Genomic DNA, 23,942 nt, shown 5'->3' on the forward strand with positions numbered 1-23,942 from the left:
CTGCCATGTGATCGGATTAAGGGCGTGGGCTATCACCACCTGACTTATATTCCTGGCTCACTAATGACCTCTGATCTCCAGGCAAACTTTATTTATTAACATGCAAATAAAATCACATTTCAGCACAATTAAAATATCACCACATTATACACCGAGACTCCATGAAGCAGAGTGCACTGTGGGCCTGAGGCTGTAGCTCAGTGGTAGAGTCTTGCTCGCTTGGTAAGTTTTCATCAATCACTAGTGCAGTCAGCACCAAGTTGGTGCGCAGAACATGCCCGCCACACTGCTGCCTGTGGCCTTGTCCAGTCATTGGCCCCGACACAAGTTAGAATAGGTTTGCTTCACTCCTTGTTTTTCCCAATGTAAGTTAGAAAGATTGGGATAGACCTCGGAAGCAGAGCACTTGCCGAGTAAGGCCCTGGCTTGTGTTCCTGTCAGTTGGAGCTGGAGGGCACCTACAGTATATAGATTTTATAATGCAGTGGCCTGAGTAGACTGAAGGGTGTTTGGAACTGAACTGCAGTTGTGTTCCCTGGAATAGATGAACAGTCAGGAGGTACTTTTCCCTCCCGCATTGCATTCTCTGCCTTCTCTTGCCACCCAGCAATGAGTTGATGTTTCCTTGGCTTGAAAACCTACAACAGACTCATGTGCTCATTTTGAGAAACACAACTAATATCACTGAACACTGTGTACTGGGTACCAAGCCAAGCACTTTGCAAATTCACCATCATTCATTTCAACAGAGAGCCTAGAAATGTCTGCCTCTGGCTCTCAAGTATACACGGAGAGAGGCAGTCGGTGAATGGGGTTAAAGAACACGTTCAGGGCCAGTGCTCTGCACCATTCATGTCTTAGGATTCTAGTCTGGGAATCACGACCTAGGCTACTCTCCAGGACTGCGTGCGAATAAACACACAGGAGTTGGAGGGAGTGTTGTTGAACCCAGACTAATTCTTTGCAGAATTCTGTTTACGCCTGCACAGGACAGAGGAGTTGAACCAGTAATCTTGCGGCACCCACACTGTGGCATCTGTCATTTGTTGGTTATAAATACTTAGAGGTTTTGTTTGTTTTTGTAGTACTGATGATCCAGCTCAGGGTCTTACACATGTTAGATAAGCACCTTGCCACTGAAATTTACATCACCAACCACTGGTGTTTTGAGGTTATAGCTCAGACTGGTCTTGAATATACTCTGTGATGAGCCTGGCCTCCAACTTGCAATGTTCTGTCTGTGCTTTCCAAGTCCTGGGATTCTAAGTGTGTGCCACCATGCGTAGCTATTCTAAGACCGTTGCTATAGAAGAGTGCTTCCATCAGAAGTACACACCTGGTGAATCTTCCAGGCTGCCTCCGAAAACTCTCCTGCCTGTTTATAGCTGGGAAAGCTGCCGGTGTTGTGCTACTTATGGCCCTTCCCTCCCATTGCTGTGTCCACTGTGTAACTGTGCCTCAGGTTTTGTTTTAAAATTGTTTATTACATTATTAATGGGGTGGAGGCACATGTGTGCACATGCACTATGGTGCATTTGGAAAGCAGGAAAACTTATAGGACTCAGTTCTCCCTGTCTTCCGTGTGGATCCAAGGATCGAACTCAAATCAATTGGCAGCAGGCAATTACCCTTTGAGTAATCTCACTAGCCCAGATTTTCTTGCTATCCTGGGTATTTGTGAGGATTTTTGGCTCGTATACATACTGGTGTCACAAATGCCTTTCTACATTATATGTGAATATTCCTGTTGGGCATCCATAAAAGGGTACGGAGACAAGTGGGATACCTTCGAGTCTGACAACATGTTTATAACCATTATACAGAGAAGAGAATGAATTTCCATAAAACAGTGAATGAAAACTAGCTAGACTTCTACCCCTTTCTTTTTATACGGGGTCTCATGCATCCTAGACTGGCATCAAATTCGCTGTGTGGCAAGGATGTCCTTGAACGTCAACCCTCTTGCTTCTCTTTGTCCTCCTTTTTATGAAGCCACACTAGTCTGTGCAGCAAACATCTCAGTGAACATGGAACATGATGCTTTGTGTTTCTTAGGAACTGTACCTGTTACTACGACAGAGTGGGTCTCTGACTCTTGTCCCCGCTCCTGAGACTCTTTTCCTTCTGTTGGGTTGCCTTGTCCAACTTGGATAGGATAGATTTTGCTTTATCTTATGTTTTATTTTGTTATGTTTCATTGTTAGTTACCTCTTAGAGTCCTGTTCTTCTCTAATGAGAGATAGAAAGGGAGTGGATACTGAGGGGAGGGGAGGTGGGGAGGAGTAGAGGGAGGGGAAACTATATCAGGATGTATTGTATGAGAAAAGAATCTATTTTCAATATAAAGGAAGAAATTTAAAAAAAAGCCGGGCGGTGGTGGCGCACGCCTTTAATCCCAGCACTCGGGAGGCAGAGCCAGGCAGATCTCTGTGAGTTCGAGGCCAGCCTGGGCTACCAAGTGAGTTCCAGGACAGGCGCAAAGCTACACAGAGAAACCCTGTCTCGAAAAACAAAAAAAAAAGAGCATTCTAGAAGGGCTTTTGGTTTGGTTTTGGCTCCCAGCTGGAAGGTAGAGTCCATCATGGGGGGAAAGTTGGAGACCTCCAGAGAGAGCTTATACAGGTAAGAGAAGGAATACTGGGACGGCTAAACAAAGTAGGGAGGAAGAGCAAGTGCAGGGCTAAGCATCCACTGTAAACCGTGGGGCGTGGGGACGGCTAGGAACTAGAGGCAGGCAATTGTATGTTAACACTTTGAAAGAGAGTTTTGAGATTAAAATCTAGAGAGAGGGAGTTCTATGTCAGTATGTTCAAAGAGATCTTGGGAACACTCACAAGTGAAGTGGAGGCCATGGCTGCTTCATGATTTCTTGAGCTGCATTTGGGAGGCATGTGCTTGGTTTCTAGGGAAGGGGGTGGTGAATTTGGCTACTTGAAAAATAAATTTAAACTATGAGGAGGATTGGGTACGCAGCCTCGGGATGTGAGCTTGTTGCTATTTCTGCTTTTGCTTTAACTGCTTTCATACTACATTTGGAAAAAAAAAAAAAAAAACCCACCAGCTTGTTGGGGTGGATGTGTGCATAGTGGGCAGGCTCAGGCAGCTGCGTGGGCCTTCAAGCTGCAGTGTGACCCACCAGAGCCTGGCAGAGTGCAGCATGTGAGATCTTGCCAAGCAGCTACTGGGGGTGGAGGGTTGGCAAGGAGCCAGCCCTCAGTGGCTGCAGCACCCACCTCAGGGTGAGAAGGCACGCACTACGAACAGTCAAATGGAAGGATAATGCTGTGTGTCTGGTAACTGTGTCATTGAATGTAGTGTGGTCAAGGGAGAAGCCTACTGGACTGAAGCTTTTTCATCCAGTGGCTTGCTCACATCCTTCTACACCTATTTATATGAAGGAGTTCTTCTATTTTGGAGGTATACTGTTCTGACCATCTGGAGTTCCAGTTAGCTCCATTGAACTCTTCTGTGTGCTACAGCCCTGCAGTTTTGACAGGATAATTGGCAATTAATTGGGACCCATCTCCTGAGCTGTTGGAGCCTTGATACTGTGGGTATGGCCAGTTACATCATTATGTGGGCACATCCCAGAAAAGCAAAGATTTGTGATCTGAGTGGTTCTTCTGCTAATATTCTGAAAAGGATCCTTGACAAGCTTTGTCAAGCTTCAAGGCTCCAATCCCTTAAACCTGTTAAAACAACCCTTTTGTTCCTGATGGGCGTGTGGCTGTTATGATCTTCCTTCTTAGCCTGGCAGTCTGGTGTTGAGCATTGACCCACCCTGGACTAGGCATCTATCTTGAAGGGGCTCTAGTAGGACCGAGCATGGCAAACATGGCTCTGGCAGGCCTTGCCCTTCCCCCATTCCCTCTTATTTGCTAACCCTGAGATTACACTCCTAAAGCTAGCCACCGAAGTCTAGTCCCTTATTTGGCCACTCCCTCCTTCTGAAGCTGACCACCAAGGTCCAGCTGTCATAGTATTGAAGTCCAGCAATCAAAAGCCCCTTTTAGCTGCCCTAATTAATATGCCCAATGAAAACAAACCAACTCATCCTAACATGTGGTTTCCTCTTTTACCTTTATAAACTGCCATTTGCCTATGGGCCACTTCTGTCTTCTCTCTATCCACAGATAGTCCTGTGTCCCTCCAGGACAAATACCCCTGACCCCTCCCCCTTGTTCCCGTCCCCTTCTCCCTCATCCTCTGTCTCCTGTCTTTGTCTCTTACTCTCTGCCCTTTGTCCCTCTAGAGCAAATACATCTCCTTTGTGCTGAGAACTTGGTCTTGGGATGTCTTATACCAATACTGGTCCTTTCACATCCTGAACATCTAAGATATAAGAAAGTGGGGGGATGTGGAAAGTGGAGAAAGCCCTGAGTAAATGCTGTGGATATGGACACAGCCATAGCAAGACCCAGAGGGATGGCCAAGTCTTCTCTTCCGGTCCATGTGTGGAGGAAATAGCCCTCAGAGTTTCTCTTGCAGGGTATTTGTGGCCTGAAGATGCCCCGCTGCTGAGACTGCCTCTCTGAAGATTGGCTCACCTGCCTCATTGCTTCATCTGTACAGCATAAACCCACCTCCTTGTTTATCTCTATGCGATCGCCCCCGCTTTGTCCAGTTGTGCGCAGCAACCCCACCTCTCTGTTCAGCTCTCTAATAAACGCCCTGAACTTCCAGAGTGCTGCAGTCTCTCTATCCCAGAGCCCAGACCATCTGATCCCAGCATTTCTGTGTGTCTATTTGTATTTTTTCATTACCTGGCTGCCCCTATTTCAAATCTATCCCTGGATCTGTGTAAGGATGCAGCACACCAAGACTGCTAAAATTAAAATTTCACCAGACACAGAAATAGTCCAGATGCTGAGAATTCCAAAAAACAGACAAAGAGCCATGATGTCTATGTTCCTAGCCTGGCTTTGAATGATCACAATTACCGAATTCCCCTCAAGTGCCTGCCTTGAGGAGATTTCTACCAGGGTCCAGAACAGAAGCTACAAGTGGCCAGGATTCTAATCTGAGGGATATCACATGAATCTGAGCACACTGAGTTCTCTAGTCCATTCACTTTATTCTTCTCAGTCAGTTCCATCTACACAGTTTCTTTTCTGCTCTCTTACTTAGCTCCTCTCGGTCCCTCCTGCTCTCAGTCCCTTCTGCTGTTCTCTCATGTCTATCTAGTTCTGGTTCTTTCCATCTCTGTCCTCATCTTTGTTCTTCTAAATCTGTTCCCCCAGTGCTCTCAGAGAACCAGTATATGTACCCACACAGTAATTCTTTGGCAAAGCCATGCGAGGCTTGAAGTTTTCAGGGTTGCAGAGAGAGGTGATAAGGATCCACACATAAAGCAATAAACGTCAGCTTCCAATTACAACCCAAAAGGGGAGTGACTAAAGGGGAGTTCTCTGGCAGGTCAACTAAAGACTAAGATCAATTAGGGAATCTAGGAATAGCACCTGGCTGAGGAGGAATTAAAACTTAATTTTGCACAAGAAACAAAGCTTGGCACCTGCCTGGTCAGAAATCTCCTTAGATCAATGGGAAATAACTATCTTAAATCAGTAACTAGCCAGTGGCTAAAACATCATCCCAGGAATGTGAGCAGTAAGTCTCTTAAGTTAGGGTCTTGTGTAAATAACCCGGGGTGAAGGTAAGGAGTTGAGGCTTTAATTGTTAGTGGTTCTTTTCTCTATCTGTGAGTGAGATGAGCTAATGTTTATTTCTCTGCATTTGTCCTTGGAAAACGGTGTCTTTGCTGAAATACTTTTGTCTGGAGAATGGCCCTGGACAGATATTTGTTAATGAAAAATAAACAGCTGGGGACAGTTGTCCAATTACCCCAAATGTATAGGGAAAGTTGTGCCCAAGATTGAGACGCAATCGTGAGATTACATGTACAACAACATGGAGACGCATGGTAAATGGGGAAAATCATAGCTGTTATTGCACAAGAAGTTTACAACAAGAGACAGCCAGTTCATTCAAAAGGCAGGAATTCCATAACCCTTGCGTGATGGTTTCCTCTAACAGAACCCTTAGTTCTGATAGGTTGGCCTTCTGAACTCTGGCTGTCACTGCTGTATACTCCATGGACTTTTGCTACCAGCACCTCTCAATACACAATGTGTTTAAACACCTCCTAAAATTGGTATGGCCCCAGGCATCCCTATCACACTGGGTTACAAACTAGTTGCAACCCCCATTGTCTTCCCTTGCCCGATTGGAGAACACTCCCTTAAACATTCATGGTAATACTTGACTTAGGCCACAGAGACATATTCCTAAATTAACAAACTTAGTCCTCCACCATGACCCTTTGGAACCACCTGTCGCTGGACAAATTGGGGTGTACTGTCTCTTTTTGTCCTCCATCAGGGGAGGGATACCCACCCTCTATAATGAAAGATGGCCAAAAATCCAATGCTGATGACATTGGATGTGTGTGATTGACATAGCTCATTAGTCACATGTACTCACGGCCCATGTGAGGACATGCAGATGCACTAGGTTGCAAACGGAACCAGAAGGCATGTGGGAAGCAGGCTTTGTGGTGACTCAGGTGTAATGAATGTACCTCCAGCTTCCCACAAAAAAATATGGTATGTTGTTAAGGAGGAGAACCCCAAAGATGAAATAGGCAAGTCTGATCATAGCTAGCCAAAGAGAAACTTTTCGCCCTGGGGGAGCCATTTCTGTCAAGAGAAGTCAAGGACCATATGTGACCCAAATGTCATGGCAGTACTTGAATTTTTGTATCCCACAGCATAGTGGGAACCTTAGAGGCATTAGAGGGTGTGTGATGGTGAGGCCTGGGAAATAGCTCAGTGGGTAAAGTCTGTGCAAGAACGTGGAACTGAATTCAGATCCCTGGCACCAATTCAAAAAGCGAGGCGTGGTGGTTTATGTCTAATTCCAGCATATGCCAGAGAGGGTAGATTCTGGGGGCTTTGCTGGCCAGTCCGATTGCCAAGATCAATAGGCAGAATGTAAGCCAGTTCATGGACATAGAGACATATACACACTCAAGAAATACAAGTAAAAAAAGAAAGGGCAGATATGTCCATTTATGTCCAGGAGCTGGGCTACACTCCTCTTCCTCTGCCTTTGGACTCCTATGTTTTCCATATCCAGGTTCTCAGGAAGCCTTTGACCTTTGTCCTTTGACTTAGTCCAAGGAACCATGGGCTTCCTTGGTTATGAAGACTTTGGGACTTGGCCTAAGTCACACTGCCAGCGTTTGCGGGTCTCCAGCTTACAGACAGTTTGTCATGGGACTTCACTCTCCATAACCACAAGAGGCAATGCTCATAACTCCCGTCATGTGTCTCTACAGTTACACCCTGTTGTTCTCTCTGGAGAACCCCAACTAAATACACAGCTAGAAGGACGCAGAGGGATGGCCAAGTCTTCTCTTCCGGTCCATGTGTGGAGGAAAGCCCTCAGAGCTTTCTCTTGCAGGGTATTTATGGCCTGAAGATGCTCCGCTGCTGAGACTACCTCTCTGAAGATTGGCTCACCTGCCTCATTGCTTCATCTGTACAGCATAAACCCACCTCCTTGTTTATCTCTATGCGATCGCCCCCCCCCTTTGTCCAGTTGTGCCCAGTAACCCCACCTCTCCGTTCAGCATCTTTTTCTTTCTTTTTAAAGACGGTGTTTCTCTGTGTCTGCGTAGCCCTGGCAGTCCTAAAACTTACTCTGTAGACCAGGCTGGCCTCAAACTCAGAGATCCTCCTGCCTCTGCCTCATGAGTGCTAGAACTAAAAGTGCACACTACCACGTCTGGCAATGAAATCTAGCATGTTACACGTGCCTAGGATCCCAACACTCAAGAGGCATTATCACCTGGGTTACTGGAACATACAACACTTGGACATAACATGACCTCACCTCCTTGCCTTCTCTCTCCAGGAATAAGTGCCTGAGTGGTGCTGTTAGGGTGAGGTGGAGGTGTCTTTGGCCACATCCAGAAACCCGCTTCATTCTTCAGGCTCTTTTCTCATTCTCTTTTCTTAAAACCCGGGCCTTTATGACTCCATGAAAACTGTATTCTGTACTGATTCCAGAGACTTCCAAGGAGTGAGCTGCCTCTCCATTACCTCCCTGTGTGCCACTTAGAGTCATAAGCCTTATATAATCAGAGGGCTTGAATGAAAGGCTGCCATTCCCTCCTGAAGCATCGTCAAATACTAGTTGAACACCTCTGGGTGAGGCTCACCTATGAGCACCCACCCCATCACTCCGCCACGTTCTCTGGTGTCCTAGCAACCAGAGACTCTGATCTGAGCTCTGACAAGGACAGAGGCCATTCCTTGCTGACCGTTATGACTTGCCGCCCTGAGCCTCTTGGGACCTGTCTGTGCAGCAGTTCAGATCATTGAAAGTCACCACTTGTTCCCAAGGACATCCAGAGGCCTTGCCACATCAACCCATCCTTTGGCAGGATGAGCTTCTCGGTCACGTTCGCAGAGCTGGCCAACATAGCCATACCACACTGTGGGGTGGTGAACTTCAAGGCCCTTCATCTCCTGATCCAGGGCATCCTGGATCACATCCAAATCGCTGGGCTCAAGAAAGTTCTTTCAGGGGAAGAAGATTTCCTTCAGACCTCACAGGTGGTGCTCATGCCCAGAGAAGGAGAAGCTCAGCCCATCGTCAACCCCATGAAGAGGCTCAGCAACGTCTTCGACAATGTGGTAGAACGTCTCAACAAGTTAGAGAGTCAGGTGTCTGTGATAAAGTCCATGCCCTCTACTACGCAGCTGCTAGAGGCCAGCGAAGGGGCCAAGCGGCCCGCTGAGGAAATGTGGAATATGATCAAGATCCTGAAGAGAGTGGAGGGCAATGAGGAAGCCTTAGCAAAGGTAAACTCCGCCCTGGAGAAGCGCTCTAGACCCAACCTCTCCTCCTAGACATCTTGTCCCCTCCCTCTCTTCCCTAGTGATGGGACAGGTCCACTTATGGCGTGAGAATAGGTGAAAGCTTGGAGTCAGTCAAAAGCCAAGATCCTTAGTTGCATACCGAGGAAAGAAGTCATACACAACGGACAACATAATACAGGATTCCACTGTTGTGAAATACCCAGACTAGGCAGTGCACATACCCAGAAGGCTGACTGGCAGTTTCCAGGAGCCACAGGGCATGGTAACTTGGTGGATATGGGATTGCATTTTGGAGCGATGGAGATGTTTGAAACTCCATCAGAGTGATGGATGTTGAACTTTTTTTGTTCATGGAGTCAGTACCACTGAATTGTTTATTTATTTTGTTTTTGTTTTGTTTTTTGTTTTTTTTTGAGACAGGGTTTCTCTGTAGTGAATTGTTTATTGAAATTAGCTGATTTGGATTGTGGAGATGGCTCAGGGGGTAATGTTTGCTCTATAAACATGAGGATGAGTTCAGATCCCCTGAACCATTTAAAAGACAGAGTAGTCTGTTGCTATAATGCCAGGTTTCTTTTTAAATTCTCCCTCTCCCTCCTTCTGTCTGTCTCTGTCTCGAATGCGTGTGCGTGTGTGTGTGTGTGTGTGTGTGTGTGTGTGTGTGTGTGTGTGTGTGTGACACTGACTGGGTGTTTGTTTGTATACACATGTGCGAAGGTACCCTTGGAGGAGAGAAGAAGGTGTCAGATCCCCCTAGAGCTGGAATTATGGCTGGTTATGAACCACCCAACATGGGTGCTGGGAACTGAACTTAGGACCTCTTTAAGAATAGTAAAAGCAAGCCGGGCGGTGGTGGCGCACACCTTTAATCCCAGCACTCGGGAGGCAGAGCCAGGCGGATCTCTGTGAGTTCGAGGCCAGCCTGGGCTACCAAGTGAGTCCCAGGAAAGGTGCAAAGCTACACAGAGAAACCTGTCTCGAAAAACCAAAAAAAAAAAAAAAAAAAAGAATAGTAAAAGCTCTTAATTGCTGAGACATCTTTCTAGGCCCAATTCCAATTCAATTACAGTGAGATGGGGCTTAGAGACAGGAAAATTTTCAGAACTCAAGGGCCAGCTATCCTGTCATACAGAGCAGCAGTGAGACTCTGCCTCAAACCGGGTGGTGGAAGAGGTAACACCTGAGGTTGACCTTTGACCACTGTATGCACAACACATGTGTACCGACACTTACACGCCATCATATAAAACACACAAAGTGTGTTTTGTTTTTAGTTTTTTGGTTTTTTGAGGCAGGGTTTCTCTGTTTAATAGTCCTGACTGTCTTGGAACTTCTCTGAAGACCAGGCTGGGCCTCAAACTCACAGAGATCTGCCCGCCTGTGCCTCTGGAGTGCTGGATTAAAGGCGTGCGCCAGCCGGGCAAGGCTGATGTTTGCGAGGACTAGATGCAAGGGCTCCAGGTCAGGACTGGGAGTGAAGCCATACTGGGCGCTGGGTTCCGGGAACACCTCTGTCCACACTCCACCAGTTTGTGAGCCCCCGATGGTTAGCAAAACCCAATGCCAGAGAGAAGTGAGGAATTGTCACCAGTTTGAGAGGAGTTTAGATGCAGGAAGGATTCTTTCACCTCCAATGTGGGCAGAGTCATTAGAGTTACACCAGTTTACCCAGCAAGTCTCAGATGAGAGCCTAGACTGGACATGGACCACAGAGGGGCTGCTGGGGCTGACCTAGGTACTGTGGGAGTGACATCTTCAACACACGTGTTTGCAGGGATGATTAAGGAAACATGCCCTACCATCTCAAGATCCTGTCTCCTGACTTTTGGGGCTTCACGTCAGTCCCATTTCTTTATTCTCCCTTCCCCTGTCCTCTCTGTCCAGGGAGAACTGAGTGCTCCCTGTGTACCACATGAACTTTACACTTTGCCTCTGGTGTACCTTTAAGCTCTGTTGAACTCTATGAACTCTAGTTTTCAGATGGAAAAGAGGAGGCACAGGTTAACTGAGCATATGAGGTCATTACAGGTCAAAACAGAGAAGCCAGTGGAAACCTGGCAGAGTGAGCAGGCAGACAGCATGGGTCTGTGCAATAATTCCAGCCTTTTTTGCTAGTGGGAAAGGGTGGGGCTTGATAACTGTGGATGGATGTTTCCTCATCCCAGGATTGTAGTTGGAATTCACATAAACTGGGGCTGACGATATAGCTCAGTTGATAGAGTACCTGGCTAGCATGCATGAGGCCTGGGTTCCAACCCAGCACCCAATAAACCAGGTATGGAGGTAGCATCCTTGAGTGGTGCAGGAAGAGGATCTGGGGTTCAAGGTCATCCTTGATAAATATAGTTCAGGGTCAGTCTGAGACACATGAGTGCCCATCAAAAAAAAAAAAAAGCAAAAAGATTTCTCACTGACTATTAATCATACATGCCAGTTTGTAGGCGCCCTGCCTATGCTTATCATCATTATTATCATCCAGAGATTTAGACTGAACAGGCAAACTGGTGGATACAATCTCAGTGAGTCAGGAAGTCCTGGGACCCTGTGGGAACACAGGGACCTGGGTCTGTGGAGTGCTGGACGGAGCAGGAGCCCTATCCGGCCAATAGAGCCCAGATGGAAGCGTGTCAGTCATCCTGCTGAAGGGAGGGGGCTGAAGAGCCAAGCTTCGAGAGTCCATTTATATCAAGTGTCTAGAAGAGGCTAGTCCAGGCAGCCCGAGAGTAGATTTGTGGTTTCTAGGAAGAAGCGGCATGAAGAGTGATTGCTAACGGAGAAAGGATTTTCTTTCTGAGGAGTAAAATGTCCTCAAACTATGCAAAAGGATGGAAGAGATATGTATGTGTGCAGGAACAGAACAGAGCAAGGTGTGCCTGGGCCAGCATCGGCTTTGTGAGGGTTCAAGACAGCACTGCTGGAGACAAGGCTGTCCCCATGGTCTGGCCTATGGCAGGACGGACGGGTGGACACAGGTGTCGGAAGTGCTAGCCACAGCCTGCCTCCATGGTCCTTTGGCCTTGGTGAATAAAGACTTCTAGAATTCTCAAGCGCCTGAGCAGATCACCCTACCCAGCTCTGGAGAGGTCTCGTGGACAGGTTCTTACCTGGCACTGAAACCCTGAGAGGCCTGTTTGTACTGATAAGGATGTCCCAGCCGTGAGAGCAGGTTGCCTAGTCCCAGCCCGATTGAAGTTGCCCAGGGTTACCCTAATGACCCACTGAAAGAGGTTGCCATGGTAGCTGGTGCAGCAGCAGTGAAAGCTGCTAAGCTAAGCGTGTACATGCACCAGCAGTGAGGACGGCAGACCAGACATCACAGAGAGGCTGAGGGCTGCCTCCATTGGACCCTTCCACACCCTTTCTCTGGGCTGGTTGGGGGCTTCTGCCCCATGGTGGGCAAGAGGCCTTGGAGCGTCCAAGGTCAGCACATTTGTCCCACAACAAGTCATTATTAAGCAGGTTTAGATCGTAGGGCTTCTCTACCCCAGTGCTATAGACATTGTGGGTAGGATCATTCTTTGTGGGTTAGAGCTGTCCTGTGCTTTGGAGGATGCTGGGTAATAGCCACAGACACCAGGAGTACCACCTGCTTATAGCAACTGAAAACACTTCCAGGGACCAGCAGGTGCCCATTGGCACAGGTGAGAACGGTTGGATTAGAAAACCTAGGCTTGCCCGGCTGTGGGGGGCACACGCCTTTAATCCCAGCACTGGGAGGCAGGGGCAGGCGGATCTGAGTTCAAAGCCAGCCTGGTCTACAAAGTGAGTTCCAGTGCAGCCAGGGCTACACAGAGAAACCCTGTCTTGAAGAGAGAGAGAGAGAGAGAGAGAGAGAGAGAGAGAGAGAGAGAGAGAGAGAGAGAGAGAGAGAGAAAGAAAGAAAGAAAGAAAGAAAGAAAGAAAGAAAGAAAGAAAGAAAGAAAGAAAGAAAGAAAGAAAGAAAAGAAAAGAAAAGAAAAGAAAAGAAAAGAAAAGAAACCTGTGCTCCGGGCTGGGTGTGAGTAACAAGCCTGTAACCGGAGAACTGGAGAGGCAGGATTACCTCAAGGTCAGTTTGGTCTACATATCAGGTTCCAGGCCAGCTGTAGCTAGATACCCAGACGCTTTTCTCAGGAAGAGGGGGAGGAAGGAAAGGAAAGATGAAGGGAGAAGGGGAGGGAGGGAGAGAAAGGGAGAAGAAAGAAGAAAGCCTCAGCCAGCCTTTCCAGATTGTAACCCAGTCTGTCACCAGTGCAGCCAGCCGCAGCCCTTACACCCCGGCCCCCCCCCCCCCCCGTACCTGTGCACCAGCGCCCTCTAGCAGGCTTTCCCCAAATTGCAGGCCTCTCCCACCCCTCCACCCCACCCCCATCTCCGCCAGACTCCTCATCTCCCCGAAAGCTGCCTTTGTTGGTCCCTGTCTGATTGAAACCTTGGTTTTTCTTAATGAATGACTCTGGCACCTGGCTTCATAGGAGAAAATTAAGAATGACATTAGCTCTTTGTTATTAAGATTGTTCCAGCTGGGATTAAAGTTGTGGTGGCTCATGCCTTTAATCTCAGCACTTGTGAGGCAGAGGCAGGCGGATCTCTGAGTTCAAGACCAGCCTGATCTACAAAGTGAGTTCCAGAACAGCAGAGAAACCCTGTCTCGAACAACCAAAAAAAAAAAAAAAAAAAAAGACTTTACAACATTACGATTAACTTTGATTTGGGTTGTGTAACGATGCTTACAGGTGTTGGTTTTAGAGAAAGGGTCAGAGCTGCTGTGGAAACAGTAACAAACACTTTGGACTCTGTTATCACCCTTCCCACAGTATTGCAAAGTACTCTTCGTTCTTCAGTTTCCTTTGGAGGGGATGTCATTCCCATTTTTCACAGCTCTGGATATGGCTGTGTCAGCCTGTGTGGCTGATTGGCCCTTGGTGTCCCTCTTGAAGGGAGAGGGAGCAGTCACAGTCTGGACAAGCCCAGCTTCTCTGTCTGCTGTAGGCTGGTTAGCTTCTGGACTTGCCTCGCTGTGAGCTCAGCTCCATCCTAGTCCAGTCTGCGGCCTGAGTGCTTTGGGCAGAGGAAGACATTGGCCCTTCCCCTAAGGCCCCTGTTCTCCTAGATCAGGGCACATCCCAGGCACATGAGGCAGCAGCTGGGTCCCTGAACAGAGCCCTACTTTACCCTGCTGCCTTCACTTACGGGGCAGCCCAAAGATTCGTCCATCTTTCCAGATATCTTTTTTTGTGCTTATTGTTTGTTTTTGAGATGAGGTCTCATACAGCCAAGGCTGCCGCAGACTTACTGTGTAGTGGAGGATGATGTTGACTTCCTGATCCCCCTGCCTCCCGGTGCTGGGATTTCAGGTGTGGCCCTACCTAGCACTTAGTTGTGTTTGTGGAGGGAAGTTATTCCTGCTCGAGGTGTTTGGTCCCTGAAGGGAGACAGAGGAGAGGAATCACCAATGGACAGTGGGTCCTACATGTCACACACAGGTCTTTCAGAAGAATACTTTCCCACCACAGTAGACGAAGACTTAAAAACCCATCCAATCATATCATTGTCACTTTCAACAGAGTTAGCTAGCGGTGACTCTTTGGTTTTTCAAGACAGGGTCTGTCTGTGTAGTCCTGGCTTTTCTGGAACTCTCTCCATAGACCAGACTGGCCTCAAACTCACAAAGATCAACCTGCCTCTGCCTCCTGAGTGCTGGGATTAAAGGTGTGCACTACCACCTCCAGGCTAGCAGTAACAATATGATAGAGTATGTTGTGATGTTTCTAAAATAAAAATGTTGGAAAAAAATTGCTGGGTATGGTGGTGCACGCCTTTGATCCTAACACTTGGGAGGCAGAGGCAGGTGGATCTCTGTGAGTTCAAGGCCAGCCTGGTCTATAGAGCAGGTTCCAGGACAGCCAGAGCTAAATAGTGAGACCCTGTCATCAAAACAAAAATAATAATGCCAGAATTTTACTACTTTGTTAAAGTATTTCACATAACTAGAGAATTCATGTATTGAAGTGTATGTAGTTCGGCTATGAGTGGGTGTGGGGCATATAGGGCATTTTTGTATTCCATCTTCTAGGATGGCATCCGCAAACATGCTGTGAAGAGCTTAGCATACACACAGTTACTGGCTTGCTTGTCCTGAGTTAGCTCTCCGGTCTAGGTGGGGCCTGGAAGAACACAGGGTTGACACTAGCAGACAAGGACTAGACTCAGTTTCCAGAAAATGAGAGTTCAAGGAATGGTAACAGCAGAGACACAAGCATCACAGTTCTGACGACCTGACCAGAGGTCCTCCTCCTGCGGCCTACTGGCTGGAGCCAGGTGAGAGGCAGCCTTTTTAGGACGGTAAATCACTGTTTTCTCGGATCACCTGCTCTCCAAACAAAGCACAACTCCCAGATTCAATTCTTGTCTCCGCTCATTGGCATTTGTGGTGACAGGGAATGCAAGCTCCAGTATTCCAATATTGATTTGCTGTAGTGCATTCACAGAATTGTGTGACTCTTGCAATCTAATTTTAGGACATTATCAAGAGCCCCAGAAGAAATTCCTTAATGATTAGCAGTCACTCCCCACTCCTACCTCCTTGGGCTTCCAGCATTTCATTTTATTGCAAGGTTTCACAGGTTAATCTCTATGCCAAATCACTTACCAGTACCTTGTTATTTTATGGCCAAGTAATATTGTGTTTCTATGCATATGCTACATTTGATTTATCAGCTGATGGACATTTGGGTTTGTATCATTTCAGGCTAGTATGGCTAGTGCTGTTATGAACATTGATGAACAAGTTTCTGCAGGTTCTTTAAAAAGAGTTATTTTTAGCCAGGTGTGGTACATACCTCTAATCCCAATACTCAGCTGCAGAGGCAGGCAGATCTCTGTGAGTTTGAGGCCAGCCTGGTCTACATATTGAGTTCCAGGACAACTAGGGCCACATAGAAAGACTCTATCTCCAAAAAATTTTTATTTTTGTTTGTAATTATGTTGTATGTATTTGTGTCTGTGTGTGAGTATGCGCAAATGAGTGCATTTGCCCTTGGAGGCCAGAAGAGGGCGTTAGAGCCTCTGGAGTTACTTGGGTGCTGGGAACTGAACTCAGTTCCTCTAGAAAGTAACAAGTACCCTTAACTACTGAGTTATCTCTCTAGCACACCCCACTCCCACTTTTTTTTTTTTTAAAGACCTGGCTTCAAACTCCTAGGCTCTGTCTCCCAAGTAGCAGGGACTCCAGACACAAGCCACCATACGAGACAACTTTTACATGTCATTATTCTGGCACCATTTGTTAAACAAATGATCGTTTCCCTCACTGAATCATCTTGGTGCTTGTGTTAAAAATTCGTCAAGGGAGATGGGTGACAGTGGCGCATGCCTTTAATTCCAGCACTCAGGACACAGAGCCAGGCAGATCTCTGTGAGTTCAAGGTCAGCCTGGTCTACAGAGCAAGATCCAGGACAGGCACCAAAACTACACAGAGAAACCCTGTCTTGAAACGCCATCCCCCCCCCCCACGAAAAAAAGGGCTGGAGAGATGGCTCAGAGGTTAAGAGCACTGACTGTTCTTCCAGAGGTCCTGAGTTCAGTTCCCAGCAACCACATGGTGGCTCACAACCAACCATCTGTAATGAGATCTGGTGCCCTCTTCTGGCCTGCAGGGACACATGCAAGCAGAACAGTGTATACATAATAAATAAATAAATAAATCTTTTAAAAAAATTTGGTCAAGGGTTAAAAATTAAGAGTACTGGCTGCTATTCCAAAGGACCCAGGCTCAATTCCAGCACCCACATGATTTGTATGTAACTCTAGTCCTAGGGGAGCTGATGCTCTCTTCTGGCCTTTGTGGGGTGCACATGTGGTACACAGACATAAATACAGGCAAAAGATTCATACACATAAAATCAATAAATTTTTACTAATTAGTATGTAAACTTGTCAGTTTATTTCTAGGCTGTCAATATTGCTCCATTGATCTGTACATCTGTCCTTATGCCAATACCACATTTTTTTCTTTCTTTTCTTTTTTTTTTTTTTTTTTTTTTTTTTTGCCGTATTGGGGATAGAAGCCAGGGTACTGTGCTCTGAATCCAAGCTGTGATCCCAGCACCACATACAGTAATGTCTTTCGTCTTACAGTAATGTTTGAAATCTGAAGTACAAGATCTCCTATGTGCTCTTTAAAATTGTTTTGGCTGAGCTGAGCATGGTGACTCACCCTTTAATCCTACCACAGACTTGTATGGTACCAGTAGAGGTCAGAAGAGTGTGTCCCCTGGAAGTGGAGTTAAGGATGGTTGTGAATCACCATATGGGTTCAGGGAACTGAACCCAGGTTCTCTGCAAGAGCAACAAGTACTCTTAAGCACTGAAGTATTCTCCAGCTCCACCTTAGCACTTTCTAAGTGGAAGATAATGTCACATGCAAATGCTCGCTCTGTAGACCAGGCTGGCCTCGAATTCACAGAGATCCACCTGCCTCTGCCTCCTGAGCACTGGGATTAAAGGTGTGCATCACCACCGCCTGGCTGTTTGTTTACTGAGACAGGGTCTTTCTATGTATGCACCACCATGACCAGCAGCTAGCTAATTTTGAGACAGTCTTGTGTAGCCCAGGCTGGTCTCAAACTTGTTATGTAGCTGAGGATGACCTTTTTCTCCTGATTCTTCTTCCTCTCCCTCCTGATTTTGAGGATTATGGTCATCACTACCAGCTGTCTCAGTGTCTTAAGACAGAAGGTTAAGCCACTGCACTGAGATACTTGTTTAGGGATGTAGTCACGTCAGTCACGATAAATGCCTCTGTGAATGCTGCTCCCGCAGCCGGTAAGTGCCGACGTGTCTGGTGTTGGCACACCCCTGTAGACTTCTCTAGGTTACTGCTTTCAGAGAGTATCTTTTTCTGTTCTTTTTTTTGTTTTGTTTTGTTTTGTTTTTCGAGACAGGGTTTCTCTGTGTAGCTTTGCGCCTTTCCTGGAACTCACTTGGTAGTCCAGGCTGGCCTCGAACTCACAGAGATCCTCCTGGCTCTGCCTCCCGAGTGCTGGGATTAAAGGCGTGCGCCACCACCGCCCGGCCTTTTTCTGTTCTTTTACTTTCAACTTATTTATGACTTTGAGTTTGAAATATGTCTCACGCCTGGAAATTTAGCATTCCTGAGGCTGAGGTAAAGGACTTCAAGTTTCAGGCCAGCCTGGACTACATAACAAGACTGTATCTCAAAGAAAGAAAGTGGGGGTAGGGAGAAAGAAAGGCAGTGCTCTTGGCTGAAAGAAAGAAGCACAGGAAGAGAAAGACATGACGTTTTGTGTCTGGAATCCCAGTGCCGGATGCAGAGTCGGGAGGACCTGCTGGCCAGTCAACCTAGACTCATCAAGGAGCCCCAGTTCAAAAAATAAGGTGGATGGTACCTGAGGAACAACACCCAGGGCGACCACTGGGCTACACACAGAGATGCACCTGCATACATGAACACACACACAATAAAAAGTGTGCTTTAGACAGCATGTAGCTGGATCTTCCTTCCTTCCTTCCTTCCTTCCTTCTTTCTTTCTTTTTCCCCTCCAAACAGGCTTTCTCTATGTTACCCTGACTGTCCCAGAATTCTGTAGACCAGGCTGGTCTCACAGAGATCCACCTGCCTCTTTCTCCTGAATGCCGAGATTAAGGTGTGTGCCACCACCGCCTGGCTCACTCTCCACCTTTTAATGGAAAGTTCCATACAATTGCCCTGCATATAACTGTAGGCACTGGCTTGTGCCATTTTGCTGTTTGCTGAATGTTAGTTATATATTGAGGCATCTATACACATAACCACTTTCCCTTCACAACCATTTTATAGTGGGCAAATGAATCAATACCTAAAAAGTCCCAATCATCGTGAGCTGAACCACGATCCCACCAGTGCAAACATGAGTTCCATCACAGAGGTTACCTTGCTAGTCCCCAACTTCCTCTGTCACCAACCAGAGTCAGTCTGTACATGTTGTCAGAGAGATCTTTGAAAAATGTGAATTCACAGGACTTGGGAGGCAGAGGCAGGAGAATTGTAGGTTGGTGTGGGCTGCATAGTAAGTTCCAGGCCTGCCTGGGGTATACAGAGACTGTGCCTCTAAAAGCCAGTCAAACAGTCAATAGGTAATTTTTAATTAAAATAAGTAAATATGGAAATCTAGTCCCATCTCCCCTGCTTCTGATCCTCCAAGGGCTCCCACATGGGGGCTGCTTGTGCTGTTTCTCTCAAGACCATCATGGCCAATATCCATCACACACACACACACACACACACACACACACACACACACACACACACACACATACACACACACACTGGTTTGTGGGTACATCCATCTTAAGCCTCCCGAGAACCAAGAGGATCCCATAGATGGCTGTCACCAAGAGCTTCTGGTCTGACTGAGTCCTGTCACACCTGATTCCAGGGTTCCCCTTTTCTCTCTGTGCAGTTTATGAAGACTTTGCAGGACTTGCTCACTGACCTTCATGCACTCAAGAACACTGTTGAAACCCTCCAGAAGGACATGGACCTGATGAAGTATATATTTGGAAAGGTAGCCATCTCTCGACCCTTACCCTTTGTTGCCATGCTGGTTAGACCTCTAGGGGCTAGGGCAGTAAGGAAAATTCTAGAAGGCCTGTTCTTAGAGAATGTGACCATAAAGGGAAGAGAGGGGGTTTAACCCACCCTAGCCATTTGTCCTGTCCCCCTGAACTTTCTGTGGTCCCCCTACATTCCTCACTCTCCTTCCTTAAGCATCAGTTATCAGTAACAGAGACCCAGTTCATCTTGACTTAGGATAAATAATAGAATTTATTGTTTTACTTTCTAAATTGTTTCACATATGCTTTGTTTTTTAATTTATATGTATGGGTGTTTTGCCTACCTGCTTGTCTGTGCACTGCATGCATGTCTGGTGCCTGCAGGGACCAGAAGAAGGTGTCAGATCCCCTAGACCTGGAGATACAGATGGTTGTGAGCCACTATGTATGTGCTGGGAGGTTTAGAGCTGTCCCAAGAGTTGGCAACTCCAGAATCCAGTGTCACCAGCTCTCCTCTCATTGGAAGCATTAACCACACTAAAAAGCAGGAAAAACTGAGCACAGACACATAAACTCTTTCTGTAACTCCAAGTCATCAGCCTGAACACAGCCTAGCCAACCATGGAACGGCACAGAATCCCTGGAGCAAGAGGCAGCAGCCTCCAGGCCACAGCTGATGCAATCGAGCTGGAGTCAGGAGCCAGGTGTTCACCTCCAGGCCAGCAAAGCAGCTGAGGTTGAGTCATTTTACCCCAAACAGTGTGGTTTAATGTGGCATTTGAGTGTCAGAATGATCTGGGGCTGGGTCAGGAAGCAGGACCTTGAAATGGTAGTGTCTTAGTTAAGATTTCTATTGCTGTGACCAAACACCATGACCAAAAAGCAAGTTGGGAAGGAAAGGGTTTATTATTTATTAGGCTTGCATTTCAGCATTGCTGTTCAGCACTGAAGGAAGTCAGGACAGGAGCTCAAACAGGGCAGGATCTTGGAGGCAGGAGCTGATGCCATGGAGGGGTACTACTTACTGAATCACTTCTCATGGCTTGCTCAGCCCATCTCCTTATAGAACCCAGGACCAGAAGCCCAGGGATGGCACCACTTACCATGGGCTGGGCCCTTCCCATTGATCACTAAATGAGAAAAGGTCTTACAGTGGGATCTGAAGGAGGCATTTTCTCAGCTGAGGCTTCTTCCTCTGACGACTCCAGTTTGTGTCAAGTTGACACACAAAAGCAGGCAGTACAACTAGAAAGGACACCTGGGGGCAAGTCTGTCTGAGAAACAATTCCTTCTTGGCCCAGCTCTTGCAGATTTGTTTTTCTGTTTCATTTTCATCTGCTCTGTAACAGGTCTCTAACAGCCCAGCCGGGCCTCCAGTCCGATGGGTAGTAGAGAATGATTTAGGTCTTTTAGCCTTCCTGCACCACAGCACAGTGCTAGGATTACAAGCATGCATAATCACTCCTGGTTTTATGCAACACTGGGGATAAACCTTGGGCCTCATATATGCTTAGCAAGTACTTTACCAACTGAGCTACATTGCCACATGAAGATTCTTTTTTGTGGTTGTTGGTTGGTTTTTCTTTCTTTCTTTCTTTCTTTCTTTTTTTTTGGAGTGGGGGGTTCAAGACAGGGTTTCTCTGTGTAGCTTTTGGAGCCTGTCCTGGAACTCACTCTGTAGACCAGGCTGGCCTCAAACTCACAGAGATTCACCCGCCCCTGCCTCCCGAGTGCTGGGATTAAAAGTATGCGCCACTACTGCCCGGCTGTTTTTGTTTTTTCTTGAGACAGGGTTTCTCTGTGTAGCTCTGGCTGTCCTGGAACTCACTCTGTAGACCAGGCTGGCCTCGAACTCACAGAGATCCTCCTGCCTCTGCCTCTGCCTCCCAAGTGCTGGGATTAAAGGCCTGCGCCATCACTGCCCAGATAAGATTTTTTAATGTTCTACCCATTCAATGTTCTGAAAAGCTCACAGACTGTTGAATGCTTTTAGTCTGGCACTTCCCAAACTTTTTCTTTAATCTATGGAACCCTTTTTCTTTCTTGGAAAATTCCATTCTTTCATTCCAAACTCAGTCACCTAATATGTTGAGAAGCAGCCAGGCTGGGACCAGAACCTGTACCCCAGCCTCAGATTGGGCTTCCTGGACAGGTAAACCCAGAAAGAATGGAGCTTGTTTGTGAAGACTTGAAAATACAGAACCGGAAGTTGGGTGCCCTGCAGCGGGAAGTGGTGAGATCCTGGGATTCTGGTCTCTTGCCCTGGGCAGTGGGAGCTGGAATGGGTGTGAAGAACAGCATAGTCTGGAAAGGGTTTCAGAACAAGAACAGGTAGTCATACCTGTGCTGTCGACACCCACCCCCAGCCCTACCCTGGCTCCCCCTCATTCTCCATCCCACCGTACAGATTACCCTCCAGGACAGGCTTCGCTCTGTGCCCCAGTCTGAGGACATGGTGCTCTGGAGTGGCCTCCACGAGGCCATGTTCACTCAGGTGAGTACAGGAGAAGGAGGAGTGGAATAGAGGTGTCCTGAGACCAGACAGTCAGCTCAGCCCCTCCCCTGCAGGCATCTTCTAAGCCGGAACTGGATATGTCCAACGCATGGCAGAGCTTGTCCTCTATTCCAGAGACTGTCTTGGGGCAGTCTGAGGATGGTGGCCACCCCCTCCAGAGTGCCATCCCTTTTCAGACAGTCGTGCATTTTGAAGCTGCAAAAGCCCTTGAGGAGGAGGAGCTCGCTCAGGCCCTTGAGTTTAGAGGCCCTCAGAGGCCAGAGCAGGCTCAGGCCTCCATGTCTCAGTTTGTCACTGGGTCTGCATTTGGGCCTAGGAATGTACCAGGGCCTAGTGGGAGGCCTGGTTTCATCCCAGCCCCTTGGTCTAGACCTGGACTGGCTGCCCCAGGTGCATGGCCCTTACCACCAAGAGGCTGGCCTGGGGCTAATGCTTGGCCTATGGGTACCTTTCAGCCTAGTCTAGGTCCATTTGGCCCTCCAGGCCAGATGTACAGGGCTCCTTTCCCAGCCATGGAAGTTGGATCATCATGGCCTCAGCCACTGCCACAACACCAAGGTTCTAAAGCAGGAACCCACCGGCTTTCAGATCTTCAAGAAATTGACTATCAATATGAGTACATTGAGGAGTCTCAGGAAGAGATCCCTAAGGATGAGGCTCCCCAGGATGGGATTCCCATGGAAGAGGCTCCCCAGGATGGGATTCCCAAGGAAGAGGCTCCCCGGGTTGGGATTCCCAAGGAAGAGGCTCCCCAGGATAGGATTCCCAAGGAAGAGGCTCTCCAGGATGGGATTCCCAAGGAAGAGGCTCCCCAGGATGGGATTCCCAAGGAAAGGGCTCCCCAGGATGAGATTCCCAAGGAAGGGGCTCCCCAGGATAGGATTCCCAAGGATAGGATGCCTCAGCGCAGAGCCCCCAAAGATAGAGCTCCCAAGCACAGAGCCTCTAAAGATGTGGCTCCCCAAGACAGAGCTCCCAAGGACATGGTCCACAAAGACAGGGCCGGGAAGGACAAGACCCCAGCAGCATCATTAAATCTGAAGAAGCTGAAATCTGCTGTTGCCGTGGCTGTAGCAACTGCTGCAGCTTATGCAGCTGCAGCAAACACAGCTGCCCAGGCAGCCAAAGTTGCTGCCAAGGCAGTCAAAGATGTTCCTGCAACCAAAATGGCTTCTTTAGCCTCAACCATGGCAGCGGCAGGGCCTTTAGGGGCCTTTGCAGATTCCCTGGGTGCAGGACTTAGTCGTGGGGCCACCAGCTTCATTCCCTTCAGTGATGATGAGCTGGAAGACTTACCTGAAGAGTTCACACCAGCCGTTCAACCCACCAGAACCAAATCAGTCCTGTCCCAGGCCATGTTGACTGCCATGCAGGCTGTGAGTCCTGAAGAAAAGAAGAAGGCTGTCCAGTACTCCATGAGCCATATAGCCCAGATTCCTGTCAGACATGACTCCCTGAAAGAAGAGGTTGCCTATCTGTCAACCAACCTGAACCAGCGCCTAAATTACCTAGGTAGGCCTGGCCAACCATGGGAGGGCAGCAGAGGCTCAGGTCCTCCCTGTAGTCTGGCTCCTTAGGCTTCCTCAACGAGGTCTGCATTCAAACATTAACCAAACAAAGTCCATTCCTTTGGCTTAAGCACTAGCCTCTTAATAATTTATTCTTTTTATCTTGGACTTTTGATCCCCCTGCCTCCATTTGCTGAGTGCTATCATTACAAGTATACAGCACCACACTTAGCTTTTTTTTTTTTTTTTTTTTAAGACAAAGCTCTGGCTTTCCTGGAACTCATTATGTAGATCAGGCTGGCTTCTAACTCACAGAGATCTACCTGCCTCTGTTTCCTAAGTGCTGGGATTCAAGGTGTGCACCACCATGCCTGGTTCATATGTTCTTTTGTGAAGTTTTGAAAAACTGTATCAGAACATCTACCATCCTTTTCAAGTCACCCCCAGGTTCACTTTATTTCTTTGGGACGTGGCACAAGCGTGGGAGCTCTCCCATC

The 23,942-nt window shown here is 47.5% G+C and overlaps 1 protein-coding gene across 1 annotated transcript in view; it reads left to right on the plus strand.

Moving 5' to 3' along the window:
* The first annotated feature begins 7,630 nt into the window (after window positions 1–7,630).
* Window positions 7,631–23,942, plus strand: part of CUNH16orf96 (chromosome unknown C16orf96 homolog) — a 29,878-nt gene continuing 13,566 nt past the window's right edge. The window contains exons 1-5 of the mRNA XM_052758272.1: window positions 7,631–8,867; window positions 19,329–19,433; window positions 21,575–21,655; window positions 21,830–21,916; window positions 21,964–23,449. Of these exons, the coding sequence (XP_052614232.1) occupies window positions 8,448–8,867; window positions 19,329–19,433; window positions 21,575–21,655; window positions 21,830–21,916; window positions 21,964–23,449 (2,179 nt within the window). The 5' untranslated portion in view covers window positions 7,631–8,447. The remainder of the gene's footprint in view (window positions 8,868–19,328; window positions 19,434–21,574; window positions 21,656–21,829; window positions 21,917–21,963; window positions 23,450–23,942) is intronic.

The sequence above is a fragment of the Peromyscus californicus genome, unplaced genomic scaffold (genome assembly GCF_007827085.1).
Source record: "Peromyscus californicus insignis strain IS unplaced genomic scaffold, ASM782708v3 Scaffold_3__1_contigs__length_106647218, whole genome shotgun sequence".
Classification (NCBI taxonomy): domain Eukaryota; kingdom Metazoa; phylum Chordata; class Mammalia; order Rodentia; family Cricetidae; genus Peromyscus; species Peromyscus californicus.